Source organism: Leptonychotes weddellii, chromosome 7, assembly GCF_054177405.1.
Source record: "Leptonychotes weddellii isolate Sample4059 chromosome 7, ASM5417740v2, whole genome shotgun sequence".
Lineage (NCBI taxonomy): Eukaryota > Metazoa > Chordata > Mammalia > Carnivora > Phocidae > Leptonychotes > Leptonychotes weddellii.
In genome coordinates, this window is record NC_138375.1 from 103,897,229 (window position 1) to 103,920,872 (window position 23,644).

Consider the following 23,644-nt stretch of genomic DNA (forward strand, 5'->3'; position numbering starts at 1 on the left):
ATATTCTCTTCCAGGTCGCTTATTCATTCTTCTGCCTCAGTTACCCTAGCTGTTAGATTATCTAGATTGGATTGGATCTCATTGATAGCATTTTTAAGTTCTGCCAATTCACCTTTCATTTCTGCCCTTAGAGACTCTATGTTGCCATTAATTGATTTCTCCATTCTAGCCATTGTCTTCACAATTGCTAGCCTGCATTCCATCTCCAACATCTTGGTTATATCTGCATCCATTTGTAAATCTGTAGCATAAGTCATGATCTCTGAGTCTTTTCTATTTTGGGGGTTCCTTCTCCTAGTCATTCTGTTGATGAGTGTTTGAGGGAATGTATAGAGCCCAAATTATTGACCAGAACCCAAGCAAGATGCACCTGTTTTCTTAGAACCTTAGGGTTGCTGGCCTCTTGTTTTCCCAGCCTGTTCTGGGGGTGGGGCCTGCCGCACTGTTACTCAGGCAGCCCTGTTGGGGCGGAGTTACCCTGCCCTCCTGTGGCAGGGGATGGGCTCAGCGGGAATCAGTCTTTGGGGCTTTTGTTCTCTGGCACCTTTCCCTGGCGGCCCTCCGGGTCTCTTCCGCGAGTCAGAGCAGAACCCTCTGCCTCAGAGCAGAGAGATCACAGTCTGTTCTTCCGTGAGCTCTCCAGGCCACACCATCTCCGTTTCTGTCCGTACTGCTATAAACTGCAGCAGCCTGGGGTGTGCGCCCCTCCGCAGCGCCCCCAGTCCTGCCTCCAGGTCAGAGCACGTCTCTGCCCTTTGTGCTTCTAAAACTGCCAGCTGCTCCCAGTTCGCTCGCACCACCCCACCGCTCCGGGTTTCCGCCCTGGGGGCTGCCCTAAAGTCCTTTCCCCGCCGCTACTGGTCTGCAAGTCTGTGCCCCGTCCCCAGCGCAGGAGGCTGTCGCTCACCAGCGGTGTAGGATCCCCATGGACAGGCTACCTCCCGCTGCTGTTTATCCTCCGATATCTGCCCATGGAATCAGGGCTCCCCGCTTCGCACCTCAAAACCAACCGCCTGCGATATTCTGTTTGTAGAGATCCAGATCTTCTTACATCTAGGGCTGGTTTCGGGGGTGCTCAGAGTGGTCTGTTAGATATCCAGCTCAATTCCGGGGACCAGTTGAAACAGGGTCCCCTACTCCTCCGCCATCTTTCCTTCTTCCGACCTCTGGGGCTCTGATTCCAGCAGAACCTGGAAATTGGGATCCCAGCTGCTCCTTCTAGAAGATCCTGAGAGTCAGCAGTGCCTGTATTCCTGTCCCAGCTGAATGCAGCTCCCCTTCCTCTGAATTTAGGTCAGGATTTCTCCCCAGAAACAAGCTTGCATCAGCATGTCCTGGGAAGCCGCCCAGAGCCCCCTCCTCAGCACTCAGCCAACAAGGCAGCTTCTCTGTCGTTCCCCAGGAGACACCAAGTTGCTGCAAAGGGCCCAGGTTCTCCCCGGGGCGGCTGCAGAACTTATTGGAAATGCAGCCCTGGCTCTTGGAGGGGCGCTGGGTCCTCAGGGGGCGGCAGAAGCCTTTCCTGCCCTGAGGCACCCTGGCTTCGGGTGTTAAGTTTAATAAGTTCTTTATAGATTTTGGATACTAGCCCTTTAGCTGGTAAGACGTTTGTAGATATTTTCTCCCATTCCATAGGTTCCCTCTAGTTTTGTTGACTGTTTCTTTGCTGTGCAAAAGCTTTTTATCTTGATGAAGTCCCAATAGTTAATTTTTGTCTTTGTTTCCCTTGCCTTTGGAGACATGTCTGGCAAGAAGTTGCTGTGGCTGAGGTCAAAGAGGTTGCTGCCTGTGTTCTCTAGGATTTTGATGGATTCCTGTCTCACATTCTCACATTTAGGTCTTTCATCCATTTTGAGTTTATCTCTGTGTATGGTATAAGAAAGTGGTCCAGTTTCATTTTTCTACATGTGACTATTCAATTTTTCCCACACCATTTGTTGAAGAGACTGTCTGTTTTCCACTGGATATTCTTTTCTGCTTTGTCGAAAATTAGTTGACCATAGAATTGAGGGTCCATTTCTGGCTTCTCTATTCTGTTCCATTGATCTATGTGTCTGTTTTTATGCCAGTACCATACTCTCTTGATGATTACAGCTTATGACTAACATACATTTTAAGCTTCTTTCAGAACTGTAAGTGTAGAAGACTTTGTTTTGTTTTTTTGTTTGTTTTTTGTTTTTTATTTGACAGAGAGAGTCACAGTGAGAGAGGGAACACAAGCAGGGGGAGTGGGAGAGGGAGAAGCAGGCTTCCCACTGAGCACGGAGCCTGATGCGGGGCTCGATCCCAAGACCCCAGGATCATGACCTGAGCTGAAGGCAGACGCTTAACAACTGAGCCACCCAGGCACCCCATTGTGTAGAAGAGTTATATGGAACTCAGAGAAATCTAAGGGGTTTTTTCCTTCATTATTTGGATCTGTGTGTAATTTGAAAATAGCATATTATATGCAATTTGGGTCATAGCATATGCAGTTTGGGGCACAATATCATTTGTGACTTTGAGAGATTTGAGAATCAGTGGAGAAGGGCAGTACTTTTCATGGTCTTTCTGTTTGGGATTATATTACTGGAAGTTTAGAAGCAAACGGAGGGAGTTTTGGTGATGAACTGGCAGGGTTAGTGACTGAAAATCATGATTGAAAACCTGATCTGCAGTTGATTGGGACATAGTTATGGGAAAGAAGCATACACATAAATAATAGCATAATAGGATTTGTTACTGAAGTCCAAATAAAGTAGAATAAGGCAAAGTATCTCTAGTGTCTTGATGTTCCATTTGATAGTACTTCAGACAAGTTTCACAAGGGAGGTGGTTGAGATTACTAATCTTTAGTACATGAACCAAGCAGTAGATATTTTATTTGTCATAGGAAGTAATTTTGGCCCATAAAGAAGGAGTGGAGACTCTTTAGTAGAAGAGAGTAGTTCCTTTTTAGTAGAGAAACATTTATGACAATAATTTCTTTGATTTAGTGCCAGAAGCTTTTTGAGAGGATATTCAAAGCTGTGTGGGTCTAAATTTCATTGTTGAAAACTGATAGCTGCTATACTTCTTTTTAATGACTGACTGAAACTCTTTCTGTTATATCTCCTATTGCTAAATTCCTAAAGATTAAAAAAGTGTATTTATAATAGTATTATGAGACAAAAGCTTTAGTCTTTGGATTGGATAATACTTCTTTTGTGATATTTTCTTTTCCCACCAAAAGTGAGAACTGAATGCCTTGCCTTCGTACATCCCATTTCTAATGGAGGACAAGAAGTTATTTTCTTCAATGGCTGACTTCCAGAATTTCTGGCTGAATGTTCTTTGTCAAGTATATATTCCCTTCTCTAGGCCTTTCTATATAGAGCCCACAAACATCGTCAGTGTGAATGATGTCATTCAGAGGGTTAGCGACCATGCCTCTGCCATGAACAAGAGGATCCATTACTACAGCCGGCTCACTGCTCCTGCAGACAAGGCACTGGTAAGGGGCAAACATTGCTAATTGTCTAAGGTTAAGTTGAAATGAACAGTGAACAGCATAAGCAAGGGAAACTCCCAGTGATTGAACTTTTTGCTGGCCATATTCCAAGGATGCCATCATGGAAAATCAAGATAGTAATTAGTACACATTTTACATCTCAGGCCAGCTCAGTCTTATCTAGCATGACATAGAGATTTGAAACAATCTCTCTATGTTGACAGTAGCCTAAGAAATTTGTTGGATTGAATTCTGCTAGTCCCCAATCCTAAGAGCTCTGAGGAGAATAAACTACTAAAGTACTTTAGTAGGTCATTGATAAATAACATAAATAATAACAGATCTGATTAGTCTGTTCATTTATTAAGTTTGAAGCTACAAGGGAAAAAAGTTCTTAGACGTTTTCTACAGGAGTGGGAAACTGAAATACAAACATATATAATATTTTGCTATTTAGTAATGTCCTTTTGTAGATCAAAAACAAGGGTCAAATTGCAGATTCTAAACGTTTTAGGCTTTGTGGGCCATATACTATTGCATAGTCTTCTTCACTTTTGGTTGTGTTTTTTTTTTTTAAGATTTCATGTATTTGAGAGAGAGAGAGAGCACCAGAGAGAGAGAGCAAGCACGAGTGAGGGGCAGAGGGAGAGGGAGAAGCAGGCTCCCCGCCGAGCAAGGAGCCCAGTTCGGGGCTGGATCCCAGGACCCTGGGATCATGACCTGAACTGAAGGCAGATGCTTAACTGAGTGAGCCACCCAGGCACCCCTACTACTGTTTTATGATCATTACAAACATAAAAACCATTCTTAGCAAAGAGGCTGTAAAATAATAGGTTGAAGGCCAGATTTGACCATGGGCCATGGTTGTTGACTTTTGATCTTCTAAAATCTGTATTATTATTTTAGGATCAAAAATATGGGAAGTAATTTGGTTGCTTTATAAGAATCATCACATATGAGATATGCAGAAACTTGAAAGCCTAAGGAAAAATGGAAACATTCTGGGAGGAAAAATGATATTTTTATTGATAATAATAATAAAAGGAGAAGGGAACCAATACTCTTTAGATGTTTACTGAGGGAGGGACAAGGATTGGGATATCATTTGAACATAGATATCTCACTTAAAGTCTTATGAAGTATTAAGATCTCCTTTTGTATAACCAGAGTAATGACTTCCAAAATATTCTGGTCATTTTTTTTCCCCCAATTTTTTCATTATTTCCTCCCCTAGGCCTTTATATCAGTACTTGTAGTAAAGTCTTAGTTCCATAACAATTATCTAAGCCCTCTGTGGAGTAGAAGTAATCCAATGTCTCTGGGTCTAATTCAGACCTTCTAGAGGCTCTACTTGTGGAAGCAAACTTCAGAGATACCAGCTGGGCCAGTCTATTCCTGAATGGACATTGTTTGCCTGGAAATTAAGTCAACATTGTACACCAAGTTGAATACCTCTTGTTAACTGACAGTGAGATGACTCTAGTAAAAGTATATAAACAGTGATCTAGAATTAACAGTAAGGCATGACCATTTTTTTTTTTATTTGACAGAGAGATAGAGATCACAAGTAGGCAGAGAGGCAGGCAGAGAGAGAGGGGCAAGCAGGCTCCCCGCCAAGCAGAGAGCCCAGTGTGGGGCTCGATCCCAGGACCCTGAGATCATGACCTGAGCCGAAGGCAGATGCTTAACCAACTGAGCCACCCAGACACCCCAAGACATGACCATTTTTAGTGAATGTATGTATATATCCAGGCTCATTTCCTGAGAATTACAAAATTATTTTTCTTAAAAGGCGCTTAAGGGAAGAACAGTGTGAAACCACACGTCTCAGGATTTTACGGAGTTGTGCCTTTTTATTTCTGAAAATTTCCTCATTTATCTTAATATTTTTATTCTAAAATGGGGAAGGGAAGAAAATTATTTGACTGCCAACATCTCCTAGATACTTGTTAATAAAAATGTGGCCTGCACAGGCCAGCAATATTGGCATCACTGAGAACTTACTAAAAATGCAGAATCTCAGTCCTTACTCCAGACCTACTGAATCATAATTTGTATTTAACAACATCCCTGTGTCAGTCACAGGAAAATTTAAGTTTGAAAAGCACTGCCCTACGCCTGGGTGCTGGGTGGCTCATCAGGCTCTCTGCTTAGCAGGGAGTCTGCTTCTCCCTCTCCCTCTGCAGCCCCTCCCCCCCATTCATGCTCACTCTCTTGGTTTCTCTCTCTATTTCAAATAAATATATAAAATCTTAAAAAAAGAAAGAACGAAAGAAAGAAAAACACTGCCCAACATTACTGCCAAAGTATGGAATCCAATTCTCCATTTTGTCTGTAACTCTCTAGAATTTGCAACTTCTTTTTTTTTTTTTTTAAAGATTTTATTTATTTATTTGAGAGAGAGAATGAGAGAGAGAGCATGAGAGGGGTGAGGGTCAGAGGGAGAAGCAGACTCCCTGCTGAGCAGGGAGCCCGATGCGGACTCGATCCCGGGACTCCAGGATCATGACCTGAGCCGAAGGCAGTCGCTTAACCAACTGAGCCACCCAGGCGCCCTAGAATTTGCAACTTCTTAACCTCTAGCTTCTAATCCTGCCTCCTGTAACTTTCAGTTTTCACTTTTTCTGAACTTTGCTAGCCATCATGGTTTATCTCCTGCCTGATGCGGACATGGTCCTTTCCCTTTTTTCTTTTTACTCCCTTGAAGAAGATTATATAACTCAGACCCAGGAGGATTAAGGGTAAAAGAGAAGGCAGCAGACCCATTTCTATATATGCCTTTTTATCTCTCAGAAATAGTTGTTTCCAAAGCCACACAAGGCATAGCATTCAAGACATTTTTTACCCACAAGCTACCACCAATTATATGCATAGAGAAGGACTCAAAACTTTTTCTTTTTGTACCAGTCCATATCCTGTCTACCTACTGAGGTTCAATATTCCATCACTTCCTTGACATCTTCCCTAACTATTCTAGTCCCTGTTAATTTTTTATCATTCCTGCAGTACAGTATCTCACAATTTTTTTCTCTCTTCTAGCCTTATCTAATTTCTTCATGTGTCTTCCAAATGGAATTTAAGCTTCTTAAAGTTGTGGACTGTATTTTTTTTTCTTGAACACTAAACCTAGCACCGAGTTGTAGATTTACGTAGTAGGTGCTAAATATAAAAGATAGTTGAAGGACGCCTGTGTGGTTCAGTCCGTTAAGCCTCCAACTTTTCGTCTCAGCTCAAGTCTTAATCTCAGGGTCATGAATTCAAGCTCTGCACTGGGCTGCATGCTGGGCGTGGAGCCTACTTAGAAAAAAAGGGGCCGCCTGGGTGGCTCAGTCAGTTAAACATCCGACTCTTGGTTTTGGCTCAGGTCATGAACTCAGGGTCGTGAGATGGAGCCCCATGGGGGGCTCTGTGCTCAGCGCGGAGTCTCGAGATTCTCTCCTTCTTCCTCTGCCTTTCCCCCCTACTCGCATGTGAAAGAAAGAAAGAAAGAAAGAAAGAAAGAAAGAAAGAAAGAAAGAAGAAAGAAAAGAAAGAAAAGAAAGAAAATCTTTAAAAAAGAAAAAAGATCGTTGATTTATACCAGTCAGCTCCTATGTTTTTAACTACTATACTACTATATGTGGGACTACTACATATTCCAAAGGACTGTTCTCAGGGAGATGGGCAGAATTCTATCTGGAGACTAATTTTTTCCCCCTCTCTAGGGAGGTAGAATTCAGAAGATATGTATGGGAGGTAAGGTGAGAGCTATGTGTATAAGAAAATGTATCTATTCAGTCATTTTGTGTGTCTTCAGCCTCTCTTGGTTCCTATCCTTTTGTTTATATATTCCATCCTTACAAATCCTTGCTTTGCCTTTCCTTAGGCTATGTTAGCTCACTTTTTACTTCTGCTTTTTAAATGCTTTTAAGTACATATCTCCTTTCTTTACCTTGTATTGATGTGTCATTTCTTTATAGTTTGAGTTCCCTACCTCGTTGCTAAAACCACCCTCACAGAGGAGTTCAGTGGCCACTTGATTCTTGAAATTCCCCTCACTTAAGACCCAGATTTCCTCCATCTAGAATTCTTTAATCTCACTCTTTGCTGACTCTTCTTTATTTCTCATGAAAATGAAGAGAAAAATATTTTGATAGTTGCATATTTTAGGAATTCATTGTTATTTCACATGAACATTTTATTGCTCTTATTCTTTAAACTCTTGGTTCTGGGGCGCCTGGGTGGCTCAGTCGTTAAACGTCTGCCTTCAGCTCGGGTCATGATCCCAGGGTCCTGGGATCGAGCCCTGCATCGGGCTCCCTGCTCGGCAGGAAGCCTGCTTCTCCCTCTCCCACTCCCCCTGCTTGTGTTCCCTCTCTCGCTGTGTCTCTCTCTGTCAAATAAATAAATAAAATCTTTAAAAAAAAATAAACTCTTGGTCCTTTAGATTTTCTACTACATTTGGAAAGGGTTTTTTATATTCATTAATCAGGGATACGTGCTATTTGTTTGTTCATGATATTTAGAATTGTGTCTAGAGTCAGGTACTCTGATATTTAGAAAATATCCTACTTTACACATTTATTGGTTGTAGCATTTCTCTTATAACATTTCTTCTTTTACTAGATTGCCCCAGATCATGTAGTTCCAGCTCCAGAAGAGTGCTTTGTATATAGTCCATTGGGTTCTGCTTATAAACTGCAAAGTTACACTGAAGGATATGGCAAAAACACCAGTTTAGTAACCATGTGAGTAAAACTTCTTTTTGGAGCATAACTTAAACTATATGTTAATGAAAATTCATGGTTATTTTAATTTTTGTCTTAATTAAAATGTTTAAAGAGTCAAACTCCATATTTTTACTGCTACTATTCTGTGTTTTCAGTTTTATGATTTGGAATACCATGATGGGAACATCTATATTAAGTATTCCTTGGGGCATAAAACAGGTAATATAATTTTTCAGCTTTTTCACACTTTTTGCCTGAATTTTTTTCTCTTTACTTGTAAGTTTTACAATAGAGGTTTTAATAAATCTATACAACATTTATTAAAGAAAATAGATAATTATATTCAATTTTATATCATCAGGTTTTTATCATAATTGTTTAGGGTATGGTAACATAATATGGTTGCATATGAATTATTCTAACATGATGATATATGTTGTTTTATGTTTGTATTTTTAAACAGGCTGGCTTTACTACTGGAATGTGTGTCATCATGCTGATGGGCATTTTAACACTTTATTGCTGCTACAGAGTAGTGAAATCACGAGCTATGATATGTAAGAGTTTGCCATGGTGAAAACAGAGTAACAGTTTGGGTATTAATAAGTATATCCTATTGAAGTAGATCACTAATGTGTACATTCCACATGTGTGTTAACTATTTTGTGCCTAAAGATTCACTTCTCTAATTCATAGCATTCAGCTGAACTGATATATCAATGAATTAGTGACTACCTTTGAAATTCAGAGAGGTTTGTAGTTCTTTGCAGAATGCATTTACTTTGATGCTGATTTCCTTATAAGAAAAAGTATTAAGGTCATATTTTTAAAATAAAGTCTTTTCCAGAACTAAATTGAAAATTCTGTGATTCTGGGGTGCCTGGGTGGGTTGGTCAGTTAAATGTCGGACTCTTGATTTCGGCTCAGGTCATGATCTCAGGGTCCTGGGATCCAGCCCTACATCAGGCTCCTCACTCAGCAGGGAGTCAGCTCAAGGATTGTCTCTCTCCCTCTCCCTCTCCCTGTGCCCCTCCCCCTGCGCTCACTCTCTCTCAAATGAATAAATCTTTAAAAAAGAAAAGAAAAGAAAATTCTATGATTCTTATCAGGTAATGATGACTTTTGATCTATCCTCTACCAAGAGATCTAAATGTTGGAATCTCCTAAAAGTAAAATGTAACAGAAAAATATGAAAATATGAATGTGTCCTTTTCGGTGAATTCACAAAGCTTAATAATACATTGCCTCTACTCATCTCTACAAATTCTGCATCAGGGAAATACCTTTTTAGATTCTTTTAAAGTAATTTAGGACCTAAATAGACCTACATTATTTCAGTGAATCTTAGCAATTTTGAATCAAGAGATCAGGCTTTGTCTTCAATTTTATTTTTTTTTTGGTCTCTATTAAGCAATGGTATGTTTTCTCTTAATTGTATTATTTATTCTTATCTCTTCCCATTTATCCTCAAGTCCCTTGGTGCTCTTATAGATCTGCTAAGTTCTTTGTATGATGTAGGCATTAGCCCTTTATCCATTATTTCTTGTCAATTTTCTTTTCCATTCAACATTTGAATGGCTTTTGTATTATATAAGTTTGTTTATATCTACCTATCTTTTCCACTGTAATTTCTGTTTCTTCATTTGATAGAAAGGCATAACCCTTCAAGGTCTATTTTTATATTGTCGTCTAACTTTTCTGTTATTTAATTTTTGAATTCTTAGCTCAGTTGTCTGAAATTGGCATGTGGTATAAAGTATGACTCAGGAAAACTTTCCTCCATATGTTATTTAAGTATGCCAAATATTATTGGATGATATCTTCTGACTCTTACTCATGATTTGCTTAGCCTTGATTTATCGTTTGTTGTTATTAATTATAAAATATACTGTAATCTGTTTCTTTTATTATCTGTACTGTTTTGTTGACCTACAATTTTTTTTATGTGTTTATAATGTTTTAATTTCTGTTATGTCATTCTCTGGTCTAATATCTGGTGGTGGAATATTCTTAATATTTTGCTAAATATTTTGAGTTAATTGGGGGAACACAGATTATGATTATGGGATATATGAGTAACATCTAATTTTATTCTTTCTCTTATTTTTATCTAGCATCAGTGGATACCACTACCTGGGAATATCCAGATGTCTGCAGATACTATTTTGGCTCCTTTGGACAGTGGTCGAGTCTCCTTTTCTCCTTGGTATCTCTCACTGGAGCAATGATAGTTTATTGGGTGCTTATGTCTAATTTTCTTTTTAATACTGGAAGGTTTATTTTTAGTAAGTATCCATATCATCTGCTTTAACAGTAGTTACTTTTAGATACAGTAACTACTGCAGTGTTTTAGTTTCAGCCTTAAATTCTGGACTTGGGATAAATAAAGCAAAAAGTCATTTGTAATTCTAGAAAATATAGTTGATTCAGTTTGTTTTAATATCATAGATATACTTTTATCCATTTATGAACTCTGTGTGTATTTGTGCTTTATATGTAAAAAGAATAAGGAGTGTTTTTGTTTTTGTTTTTCCTCCTAGGCACAGATTTTCCCCCCCATTGGGGTCATTATCCTATCCATTGAAAAAACATGATCTATGCTTATACCCACTCCCCGCCTCAGTTAACTATTATTATATACACAGTTCTCTTTTTTAGATAGAATATACATTCATAGAAACACATAAATCTTAGCCATGCGATTTTGATGAATATATCCATGTAACCCACACCTCTTTCATGAAACCATTCCATCTTCCTAGAAAGTAGTGATATACTTTTTAATTATAAAAATTCAAATTATTTGTTGCTATTATAAAATAACCTAATAAATTTTGGAATCTTTGTCTTGAATCTAGCAGATGTGTTGAACTCTTATTGATTCTAATTTTGTAGATTCACTTTGGATTTTATGTTTAGATAGTTATATTTCCATGAGTAATGAAAACTTCCTGTCCAGTTACTACTTTAAGTGATTCATACATATATACATACATTTATATTTGTATACAGATACCCTTATATTTATATATATATATATATATACACAAACACAATTTATACATGTTTATATGTAGACATGTTTATCTTTTTTAAAGTATAAAGTTATGTAGATGCAGTGCTGGTAGACATCCTTATATTGTTCCTGTGGAAATCTTTCCCCATTAAATACTAAGTTTGTTGTGGGATATTGGTTATACCCTTTAGCAATTTAAAGATGTTCCTGCCGGGCGCCTGGGTGGCTCAGTTGGTTAAGCGACTGCCTTCGGCTCAGGTCATGATCCTGGAGTCCCGGGATTGAGTCCCGCATCGGGCTCCCCGCTCAGCGGGGAGTCTGCTTCTCCCTCTGACCCTCCTCCCTCTCATGCTCTCTGTCTCTCTCTCACTGTCTCTCTCGCAAATAAATAAAATCTTAAAAATAAATAAATAAATAAATAAAAATAAAGATGTTCCTGCCTATTATTTTCTGAAGAATTTTATTAATGTGTACTGTATTTTATCAGACACTTAATACTCTACATCCCTTGAGATGATCATAAATCTTTTCTCTTTTATTTGTTTTATTATTTTTTTTTTTTTAGAAAGAGAGTGTAAGCAGGGTGGGGTGAGGCAGAGGGACAGGGAGAGAAAGAACGCTAAGCAGGCTCCACGCCTAGCACAGAGCCCCACACGGGGCTCAATCTCACGACCCTGAGATCATGACCTGAGCTAAAACCAAGAGTCAAATGTTTGACTGACTGAGCCACTCAGGCAACCCAATCTTTTCTCCCTTAAACTGTTAATATGGTAAATTATATGAATATATTTTTATTTAAATCATTCTTATATTCTGAGATAAACTTAGTTTAGCAGTCATGATGTCTGTTTTTTAATTTCTTACTGGATTTCAGTTTACTCTCGAGAGGAGTGGGATTATTATTTTATTTAGAACCTTTGTGTCTTTTCAAAAGAGATATTAGCCTATAGTCTGTTTGTTTTGTTTTGTTTTTCCCATACTGTCCTTATTGAGCCTTGGTATATTAGGCTGCTGTAACAAATTACCATAAACTGTTTGGCTTAAAGCAAGAGAAGTTTATTCTCTCACAGTCCTGGTGACTAGAAGTCCAAAACTGAAGTGTCACTAGGGAAGAAGACTCCTTCCTTGCCTCCTCCTAGCTTCTGATGATTGATTGTTGGCAATCCTTGTCATTCCTTGGCTTGTGGCTGCATCACCCAATTTCTGCCTGTCTTCACATGGCCATCTCCCCTCAGTGTGTCTTAGTGCACATTTTTCTCTCCTTATTAAAGATATCAGTCATTGAATTTAGGGCCTGCCCTAACCTGTATGACCTCATCTTAATTTGATTATTTCCATAAAGACCCTATTTCCAAATAAGGTCACATTCTAAGGTTCCTGTGGACATGGATTTGGGGGGAGAATATTCACCTTACCATACTTGGTGTCAAGGTTTTACTAGCCTTATTTGAGTCTTTGGCATCAGGAAATAAAGATTGATCACCTCCAATCTTATCACTAATAACCCTTGAAGATACTACAAAACCCTAGAGCACTACTCTACTGCTTTTATCTTGAGAAGCATATAGTGGAGGTGAATAATTCACATACTTAATTTACTTTATGACCTGAAAATCTAATCCAGCATTTTTTATCAACTCATTTAACTTTCACATTAAACCCTTTTTTTAAGGGTTACCAAGGTTATAAAAGATTAAAATCAAACAGAATAACTTCAGTCTAACAAGAAAGACATTCTTACCCATTCTCTCATTAACTATAGAATGATTTGAATGCTCAGGTACCTGCACATGCTTTTTTTTTTTTTTAATTTCAAGCAGTCAGATACTTTTTTTTTTTCAAATTTTTATTTAAATTCTAGTTAGCATATAGTGTAATATTGGTTTCAGGAGTAGAATTTAGTGATTCATCACTTACATATAACATCCAGTGATCATCATAACAAGTGTCCTCCTTAATACCCATCACCCATTTAGCCCATCCCCCACCCACCTCCCTCCATCAACGCTCAGTTTGTTCCCTATTGTTAAGAGTCTCTTATGGGTTGCTGTCCTCTGTTTTTTTTTTTCCTTCCCCATGTTCATCTGTTTTGTTTTTTTAAATTCCACATATAAGTAAAATTATATGGTATTTGTCTTTCTCTGACTAACTTAATTTGCTTAGTGTAATACACTCTAGCTCCATCCACATCATTGCAAATGGCAAGCTGTCATTCTTTTTGATGGCTAATATTCCAGTAATATGTATACATACATATATATATGTATGTATGTATACACCACATCTTCTTTTTCCACTCATCAGTTAATGGACCTTTAGGCTGTTTCCATAGTTTGGCTATTGTTGATAATGCTGCTATAAATATTGGGGTGCATGTACCCCTTAGAATCTGTATTTTTGTATCCTTTGGGTAAATACCTAGTAGTGCAATTGCTGGGTTGTAGGGTAGTTCTATTTTTAGCTTTTTGAGGAACCTCCATACTGTTTTCCAGAGTGGCTGCACGAGTTTGCATTCCCACCAACAGTGTAAGAGGCCTCGCCTTTCTCCACATCCTGGCTAACCTCTGTTGTTTCCTGTGTTGTTAATTTTAGCCATTCTGACCGGTGTGAGGTGGTATCCCATTGTGGTTTTGATTTGTATGTCCCTGATGATGAGTGATGTGGAGCATCTTTCCATGTGTCTGTTGGCCATTTGGATATCTTCTTTGGAAAAATGTCTGTTCATGTCTTCTGCCCATTTCTTGACTGGATTATTTGTTTTTTAGGTATTGAGTTTGATGGGTTTTGGATACTAACCTGTTACCAGATATGTCACTTGCACATATCTTCTCCCATTCTGCATGTGCTTTTTTACTTTGCTACTTCCTTTAGTGTAACTTAGTGGCACATGTGAGCAATAATTACTACATAATCTTCAGTCTATAAAAGCATATATAATACTTTGTAAAAGCTTTAAGTGATTCTCCAGCTAAGTGTTGCTGTTATAAGTGTTGGTTTTCCCCTCTGCAGGCTTTAGAACTTTATATAAGAAGTAACTATACTTATATCAGTTAGTGTGAATAGAAGAAAAAAATTGTACACTCTATCTTGATTCCAGGGTTTAACTAAATTCTGCCGTGTGGGTAGATTTTTTTTTTCTTTAAATCTTCAATCATGTAAAAATTTTCCATAATGGGAACAGTGAAGCCAATGACATCATTCCTGTAAGTAGAGGAAGCTGAAAATGGTGAAGCTCTGTTAACAATGAAGCAGTCTTGGTTCAGTGTACTAGGTAGTATTACCACACAGTAGATCTTAAAAGATTTTATAGATCAAAGATTTTAGGGGGTGATTGAATAAGCATCTTTATTTTGGTATTAAACTGTATTTTTTCTTTTAATTTTTAGATTTTATTCATCACATTAATGACACGGATGCTGTACTGAGTACCAATGATAGCAACCCTGGTGAGTAGTTTGAAATTTAAAGTTTAGCTTGTTTTTTTATTTTCCACTTTGCTTCAAAAGGAATTTAAGGTAGAACATATTGCTTTATTTTAGATAAATAATTAGTGCAACATCATTACCATTATGTTAACTGAGCCACTGTGAAATTGATGACAACCAATGTGTTTCAGAAAAAACCGAACTCCATAAAAGGTTGTATTAATGTGAGCTAAACAAGATTGAGTTCATATTATACAATTCACAATTGTAGCTCCATCTATAGAATCCATGTTTGCCTATGAATAGTCAATACATATTTTTAAGAGTTTGTGTCTTTGCTAATTGTTTTGGAAGTCTAGAAGCATAGTTCTCAGGTTGTTAACTTTTTTAGACAATTTACTGTATTATTTACTAATATTTAAGATATACAAATCTGTATCCTGTAAAATAATTTCCTAATAATGAACAAAGGTTAGTAAATGCAGAAAAATAAATTGGAAGGCCTGGCAAAAAAAGAAAATCTTAATTTCTTAGAAAAGTTTCCTTTAATTAATTTGTTAAAAATAAATCTTTGTGGCTTGTGGTTTTATCCACTATGGCAGTCATGAGGAAATGAATGTAAAAGCTAATGTAGGAGCACCTGGGTGGCTCAGTAGGTTAAGCGTCTGCCTTCAGCTTGGGTTGTGATCTCAGGGTCCTATGATAGAGCCCCGAGTGAGTCTCCCTGCTCAGCAGGGCGTCTGCTTCTCCCTCTGCCTCTCCCTCTCACTTGTTCTCTCTTTCTCTCAAATAAATAGATAAAATCTTTAAAAAAAAAAAGTAAAAGCTAATGTAACCTTCTTAACAGTTACACTGTTAACCTTTAACATCATCTAAAGCTTTATGTATTAATGATTTAGATTTTAGAGTATTAGATTTCAGAAATACTAATGTATCTTTACATTATGTATTTAGATTTATGTGTTTAGATTTCAGAGATAGTAAATTGATATCCTTTTGATGAACACATTGATCAATGAGAAGAAAATTCATTCTATATATATATTATTTTTTTTTTAAGATTTATTTATTTATTTAAGAGAGAGAAAGCACACTGCCAGGGGGATGGGCAGAGAGTCTTAAGCAGACTCTGTGCTGAGCTCAAGCCCGATGAGGGGCTCCATCCCACCACCCTGATATCACAACCTGTTCCAAAATCAAGAGTTACCGCTCAACCAACTGCACCACCCAAATGCCCCTCAACATATATTTATTAAGCCTCTTATATGTCAGGAACTATTCTAGGCTCTGGGGATATAATGAACAGACAAAAGTCTCTCCTCTCTTAAAGCAAACCTTTCAATGTTTACTATTCAGTGTCTTACTTTGTTCCTTAATTAAACTCATTAACCTGTGTTTTGTTAACACTAGCAAATGAGTGAGTGCAGTACCAGCTTTTCTGTGGACACACAGACACACACACACGCACCTTTGAATAATTATATTAACGTATTTTGGTATAATTTTAAAACATATTCATAAGTTTCATGATTACACTGATGATTTGGAGAGTACCATCAGCAAAGGCAGTTTACTTTGCATTCTTCTCTTTGAATGATGTGTTAAATACTATGAAACAGTCCATCTCAGTTAATGTAAAATTACAGCTGACCTTTATTGGATACTCACTGTGTGCAGGCATTATTCTAAATATTTTACAGCACTTCTGTAAGGTAGATAATGTCAACTTCACTTCTTAGATAGAAAAACCAAAACACAGCGAAGTTAATGACTTGCCCAAGGTTACATAACTACTAAGTGACAGTCAAGATTCATTATTTAGTCAGTTTACTTCCACAGCCTGTGCTCTTTACCACTGTAATTGTTAGCACAAGAAAAATTCAAGTTAATTTACTTCTGTCCAGACATAGAAGACAAAAGTATATGTTAAAATGCTAACTAAGCAAGAAAATTAAGTGTTTGGCTTTGTGGCATGCCAAATATATAATGGATAGAGAATAAAATTAGAAACAGAACTTAAAATGAATATATCATTTTCTCTTTGACTAGTGATGAGAATGATTGTTACTTATTAGGAGTATTTTTCACCAGCATTAAGAGTTCTTTTTAAAGGGCTGATTATTAGGAAGAGTACTATTATGAAATTAGAAACACAGAATGATTTGTATCCTCTGTCCTAACAGCAGAAATTGCCACTTGAAGATCAGTGTTAGGAAAAATATGTTTTACTCAGTTCCCAGTTCTCTGGATATAATCTAGGCTGTTAGGCTGCTATAATATGTGATAAACTTTCACGAGAATTATTCCAGATTGCTGAAATTCAAGATTCGTAAGCTATAAGCAGTAGTTAGGTTTTGGCAATACCATGTCATCTGTTTCAGTGCTGTCCACTTTTTATTCCAAACCCATAGATTTTGTTTATTGTTAAAAGAAATCTGTTCTGAGGCGGCTGGGTGGCTCAGTCAGTTGGGCATCCGACTCTTGACTTTGACTCAGTTCATGATCTCAGAATTGTGAGATTGAGCCCCACATTGGACTCTGCACTGGGTGTGGAGCCTGCTTGAGATTATCTCTCTCCCTCTCCTTTTGCCCCTCTCACCTTCTAAAAAGAAAAACAAACAAACCTGTTGTTTGGCCTTCGTGTGGGTTATTAGCACAAAGGTAACAATCACCCTGAGTATTTCTTACATTATTATATAAATAAGATCAAATACCATTTGGTCCAAAATTTTCTCTCTGGCAATGGAACCAAAAGATAGTTGGTAGGATAATTTTTTTTTTTTAATTTTTTATTTATTTATTCATGAGAGACAGAGAGAGAGAGAGAGAGAGGCAGAGGGAGAAGCAGGCTCCCAAGGAGCAGGGAGCCTGATGTGGGACTCGATCCCAGGACCCTGGGATCATGACCCAAGCCGAAGGCAGACGTTTAACCATCTGAGCCACCCAGGCGCCCTTGGTAGGATAATTTTATAGCTTCCCATAGAAATTAAGGATATAGGGCGCCTGGGTGGCTCAGTTGGTTAAGCGACTGCCTTCGGCTCAGGTCATGATCCCAGAGTCCTGGGATCGAGTCCCACATCGGGCTCCCGGCTCGGCGGGAAGCCTGCTTCTCCCTCTCCCACTCCCCCTGCTTGTGTTCCTGCTCTTGCTGTCTCTGTCTCTGTCAAATAAATAAATAAAATCTTTAAAAAAAAAAAAGAAATTAAGGATATACCTCAGAATTTTCTAAGATTCTTCCACCTTTAATTATTTGTAAGTAAAAGTTTCCTAATGTGTTTAAATATAACCCTCTATTTCAGAAAGCAAAAACTTATTCATGATACAAGTTGAGTTTGGTAGAGCAAGTGTCAGTCTCTGGGGTAGTCATTTTGTATTCTTCGTGGTCTTCTCTAATCTGATGCTTTCTGTTGCAGTGATTTGTCCAAGTCCTGGGAGTGGTGACCATCCTGACAATGGCTCTATGATTTTCTATGCCAATGACACGGGACTCCAGCAGTTTGAAAAGTGGTGGAATAAGTCCAAGACAGTGCCCTTTTACCTCATAGGGCTCCTCCTGCCACTGCTCAATTTCAAATCTCCTTCATTTTTTTCAAAATTTAATATCCTAGGTAAGCTGAGGCACTGTGTCATGGAGCTTCTGTGTAATAGAGTACACACTGGATTCTGTGGAAATATGATCTGGCTAGAGAAAGTTACCTACCAGGCCTGTTAACCTATGTTTAATTTGCTCATTCATATGTCACCTTGCTTTCTGTTTTTTTTTTGTGGAGTTTGACACAGAAAAATGTAGATGACCATTTCAAGTCCAAGTTCTTTTTTTTTTAAATATGAGTTATTAGATTTCCCATTCTATCCTTACTGAACCACTGTTCCTCATTTCTTTGGCGGGTACAACTAGAGGAAACAGATTAAGATTTCAGGAGGAGAGATCCAAATTGTGTATTAACAGGGATTCTTAATACTAAGGATTGGAAACATAAGAATTTACTAAGGGAAGTTATGGAATATTTTTTCCTACAGTTTCTATTTAAGAGTATAGCACAGAATTATCACCTAGCTTTCAACCTGGGGCATCATTCTCTAAGTCAGCCTAATGAGGTTTATTCTGCTTTTGCTCTCCAGTGCTTTTCCTTTATTGGAATACTATTGCCTCCTTAAAAGAACAGACTTCTTACCGTGACCCCAGTTTTTCAGAAATTTCTGAAATCACTAAAGAAATTTCACAAATTTCTGCATCATTAAAGGAATGTTTTTGATCCCATCTTCATTTGCAGTACTGAACTTTAAGATGGCAAAAGGAACCGCCAATAAAAACTTAGATCTGGCTAACTAAAGATAAGGATAACATTCATAAAAAATTGATTACCCCAAATAAAACATAGGGTTTCACCTCCTCCCTATAGATCTGATCTCCTGGTAGGCAGTGTAGAGTATAAAATAATTAGATTACTCATCACATCAAGGAGTTGGCTTTGGGCGTTTTCAGAAAACCAAAGGAGGAGGTAAGGATATTTCTCTATACCTCTCTGCCTTACAATTGGATTCTCTCCAAGACTGCCGCAGACACACACAGAAAATCAAGCATTGTGGTTATATAAGCTTTGTCCTTTTGTTTTTATCGTTTCTGAATCAGCTAATCTGCAAATGCACAGTGAGCTTATATAACTCGTTTGTGGTTTCCTGATTTGCTTGCTGACTTTCCTATGGAACAGATCTTTAAAAGTTAGCATATAGACTGGTAAAAATATTTGCTAGAACAATCACCAGACTTGTAACCAAGTTGATTATTCTCTACCTCCTTAAGAATATTTTGCTTTTGCCCCCCCCTTTTTTTTTGGTACTTTCCCTTTCTTTTAAAATTATAGCTTCTTTACAGAAATTAGTATCTAATTCCTATAGAAAGAAACCTACTTGGATTTCTTGACTCTACTCCATAATGACTGGGCTTAATTCTTTGAAAGGAAAACTCTCCAACTTCTAGAATACTAAAAAATCTGAATACCCACTTCACCCTGTGTATGATTACCTATGAATGGAATCTATAATATTGTCATCTAGCAGGTAGTACTGCCTAGTCAAACCCTAGATCAGATTGTTCATGGATTATTTGGCTTATCGCCTTTCTCAAATAGTCTTATGATCCACATTCACTACTTTTCTTTCTTTACTTTCTTATCATATAGTAAACGCTGTGACAGACTTTTCCAGCTTATTCACCATCTCTAATATTTCCAATACAAAGAATAAGAGTCAGTTTCATGTTGTGTTTTTTTTTCTCCTGTATAAGCTTACAGTTTTGTAATGAATTCTTTGCATGTGTCCTCTTAACTGAGCTCTTAAATAAATTAAACAGTTTCGCATTCTTCAATATATGAGCTACCTTCCTCTAGTTCTTCTTAGGCCTACTGCATAGTATTTTGCTTTCTGAAAACTCATATTAACTTGTTTCTATTCTTTAGATCCCACCTGGGTTTTAGTGGGCATAATCAATGAGAGTAATAATTTTCCAAACTGTGCTGAGAATATAGAAACAAAGCTTAATTTTAAAATAGTCTGTAAAACATGCAAAGATGATAAATGGTTTCTGAATTTTTTCTCACAGGCACAGTGTCCGTTCTCTATTTGATTTTCCTTGTCACCTTTAAGGCCATACACTTGGGATTTCATTTGGAATTTCACTGGCTTGTGCAAACAGAGTATTTTGTACCAGGTAAGCTGTTTTGGCCAAATAAAAAATCAATAAATTACAAAAATGTGATCTTTTAGCTAACTATTGTTATTATAAAACAAATAATGTTATTTTTTATTTGATGAGCACTTTTTATTAATGCTATTAAGTTAAAAACAGGAGTGCAGTTAAAATTACTCTGCTTTTCTCTCAGGAGTAACCAAGGCCCTTTGTCATTTCTGCTTGAGAATTAAAGTTCAGTGAAGTTATAATGCAATTAAAAAATCAAACTCATTTTCTAGACTTTTCTGGGGAAGCATACTGCTAGAATTTCAGAAGCTTAGAACATAGTCATTGATAAACATATGTGGATAATACTGTTCATTAACATCAGTGTTCCCCTATTTTTTTTTTTAATTGTTTCTCAGGCTAATTAAGATGATGGTTATTAAGTGTTCCCTCCCTCCTTTTTTCTCGTATGGTGATAACTTGGCAATTATCTTAAGTTTCACCCAAATTCAGTGGATTTGGGATATGATAAAAGCACCATGAAGCAATGAATGGACAATGCTAAATGAGAAAACAGATTAGAAAATGGAAATGAGTATTATAGTAGTATCCTGAAAACTCATAAGGAGAAAGCAGTACAAAATTTTCTTGTTGGTTTAGAAAGACGACTTTCCATTCTTCACCTGTTAATTCAGGTAGTCTAGAATTCAGGTCTAATTAGTATCTGGTGTTACTCTCTGAAGTCAACAATTAGAATTGTCTACCACTCTTTCTGTTTCTTTTGTTACAACATGCCTGGGTTTTCCAAGTGTATCGAGTTGTTTGTTGGAAGTTGTTTGTTACTATGGTTACTTATTTTCAGATCATCTGGGTGCATTAGCTTTGATTTTTTTATTTCTATAAGAAGCCCATATAGGGGTGCCCGGGTGGCTCAGTCGTTAAGTGTCTGCCTTCAGCTCAGGTCATGATCCCAGTGTCCTGGGATCGAGCCCCGCGTCGGGCTCCCTGCTCTGCGTGAAGCCTGCTTCTCCCTCTCCCACTCCCCCTGCTTGTGTTCCCTCTCTCACTGTGTGTCTCTCTCTGTGAAATAAATAAATAAAATCTTTAAAAAAAAAAAAAAAGCCCATATAGACTAAAAAGTCAGTGTAAATTCAGGATAAAGGAAATACTGGAGCCCGAAAAGCATCCTTCTCTTTCATATTGTATTTAAAATTGGATATGAATGAAAATGACCACTTTAAGCTAGTGCTTCCATTCATTGATAAAAATAGTCTAGGATGTCTTTTCTAAAATTAGGTCCATAGTGATTTATATTAAGAGTCTTAGTGATAAACATTTCTGCTAATAATAAGACATGAGAGAAATATGAAAAAAAGAGTATAAATATTTAGAAGATGGAAAATAAAACATGTTTAAGTATATATTAAGCCATTTATTTCACTTTATTTCATTTCTAAATGATCTGAAGGGAGAATCATGAGGATTAAAGAGGCTTGTGTTTATATTTATGGTCCTGAAATTAGTTACTTTATTATGAATGAAGAATTTTTTAGGAATCAAAATATGTCATAAATCTTTTTCAGTAAAGGCTAATTAAGAATCAGAGAACTTTGGAGGGTATGAGTCTTTACTGTCCTTGATGAACAGTTCACATAAACTTATAGTTCCGATTGAATCTTTATTTATATACTTTTGTTACAAAAATTTCTTTCTCAATGCAGTGGATCCTATTGCCCTTCTTGCCAGGTAATTGGAAAAGTAGAAAAAACTACTCATGTGTGTTTCATCCTATCCTTTCCTCCCTCCAGGACTTTATTTCTGTAGTTATCCCTTCTTTCTCCTTAATCATGTACCATCAAATATTTCCTTTACTGAACTATTCCTACCAGATAAAAATCTATCTCTCAGTCTTAAAACAAAAACTCAGATAACTCCACATTCCCCGCTAGCTATTGCTTCCCTTTAAAGAAAAATTCTTTGAAAGAGTTGTCTATTCTCACTCTTTCTACTTCTCCTTCCATTTTAATGCCTTGAACTCGTGTTTGCTAGGCTTTTGCCCCAGTCACTCCACTGATATCCAGTAACTCCATCTTGGTCAAATCCAGTGACCAGTTCTCACGTCTCTTCCTGCTCAACTTATCAGCAGCATGAGCACATTTGGTCACTCCTTCCACCTGGAAACATTTTCTGAACTTCTAAAACCCTATTTCCTCTTTTTTTTTCCTTTTTTTAATTAACATAATCTTGATGAAGTTTTTTATCTTGATGAAGTCCCAATAGTTCATTTTTGCCCTTGCTTCCCTTGCCTTTCGTGATGTTTCTAGGAAGAAGTTGCTGCAGCTGAGGTCTAAGAGGTTGCTGCCTGTGTTCTCCTTTAGGATTTTGATGGACTCCTGTCTCCCATTTAGGTCTTTCAACCATTTTGAGTCTATTTTGTGTGTGGTGTAAGGAAATGGTCCAGTTTCATTCTTCTGCATGTGGCTGTCTGATTTTCACAACACCATTTGTTGAAGAGACTGTCCTTTTTCCATTGGACATTGTTTCCTGCTTTGTCGAAGATTAGTTGACCATAGAGTTGAGGGTCCATTTCTGGGCTCTTTGTTCTGTTCCATTGATCTATATGTCTGTTTTTGTGCCAGAACCATACTGTCTTGATGATTTCAGCTTTGTAATCCAGCTTGAAGTCCGGAATTGTGAAACCACCAGCTTTGCTTTTCTTTTTCAACATTCCTCTGGCTATTCAGGGTCTTTTCTGGTTCCATACAAATTTTAGGATCATTTGTTCCATTTCTTTGAAAAAAGTGGATGGTATTTTGATAGGGATTGCATTAAATGTGTAGATTGCTCTAGGTAGCATAGTCATTTTCACAATATTTGTTCTTCCAATCCATGAGCATGGAATGTTTTTCCATTTCTTTGTGTCTTCCTCAGTTTCTTTCATGAGTATTCTGTAGTTTTCTGAGTGCAGAATCTTTGCTTCTGGTTAGATTTATTACTAGGTATCTTCTGGTTTTGGGTGCAGTTGTAAATGGAATCGACTCCTTAATTTCTCTTTCTTCTGTCTTGTTGGTGTATAGAAATGCAACTGATTTCTGTGCATTGATTTTATATCCTGCCACTTTACTGAATTCCTGTATGAGTTCTAGCAGTTTTGGGGTGGAGTCTTTTGGGTTTTCCACATAAAGTATCATATCATCTGCAAAAAGTGAGAGTTTCACTTCTTTGCTGATTTGGATGCCTTTTATTTCTTTTTGTTGTCTGATTGCTGTGGCTAGGACTTCTAATACTATGTTGAATAGCAGTGGTGATAGTGGACATCCCTGCCGTGTTCCTGACCTTAGGGGAAAA

At 37.5% G+C, this 23,644-nt stretch overlaps 1 protein-coding gene across 3 annotated transcripts in view; it reads left to right on the forward strand.

Annotated features, from left to right (window-relative positions):
- The window catches only part of SLC38A9 (solute carrier family 38 member 9), an 86,264-nt gene that overhangs the window by 29,823 nt on the left and 32,797 nt on the right, over positions 1–23,644 (forward strand). For 2 of the 3 annotated variants that reach the window (XM_081826861.1, XM_081826863.1), the window contains 8 exons: positions 3,340–3,472; positions 8,075–8,196; positions 8,334–8,397; positions 8,642–8,735; positions 10,293–10,463; positions 14,581–14,640; positions 18,033–18,227; positions 20,222–20,329. In XM_081826861.1, coding sequence (XP_081682987.1) covers positions 3,340–3,472; positions 8,075–8,196; positions 8,334–8,397; positions 8,642–8,735; positions 10,293–10,463; positions 14,581–14,640; positions 18,033–18,227; positions 20,222–20,329 — 947 coding nt within the window. Of the gene's footprint in view, positions 1–3,211; positions 3,473–8,074; positions 8,197–8,333; positions 8,398–8,641; positions 8,736–10,292; positions 10,464–14,580; positions 14,641–18,032; positions 18,228–20,221; positions 20,330–23,644 lie in introns of all 3 variants that reach the window. The other variant, XM_081826862.1, reaches the window with a different exon arrangement.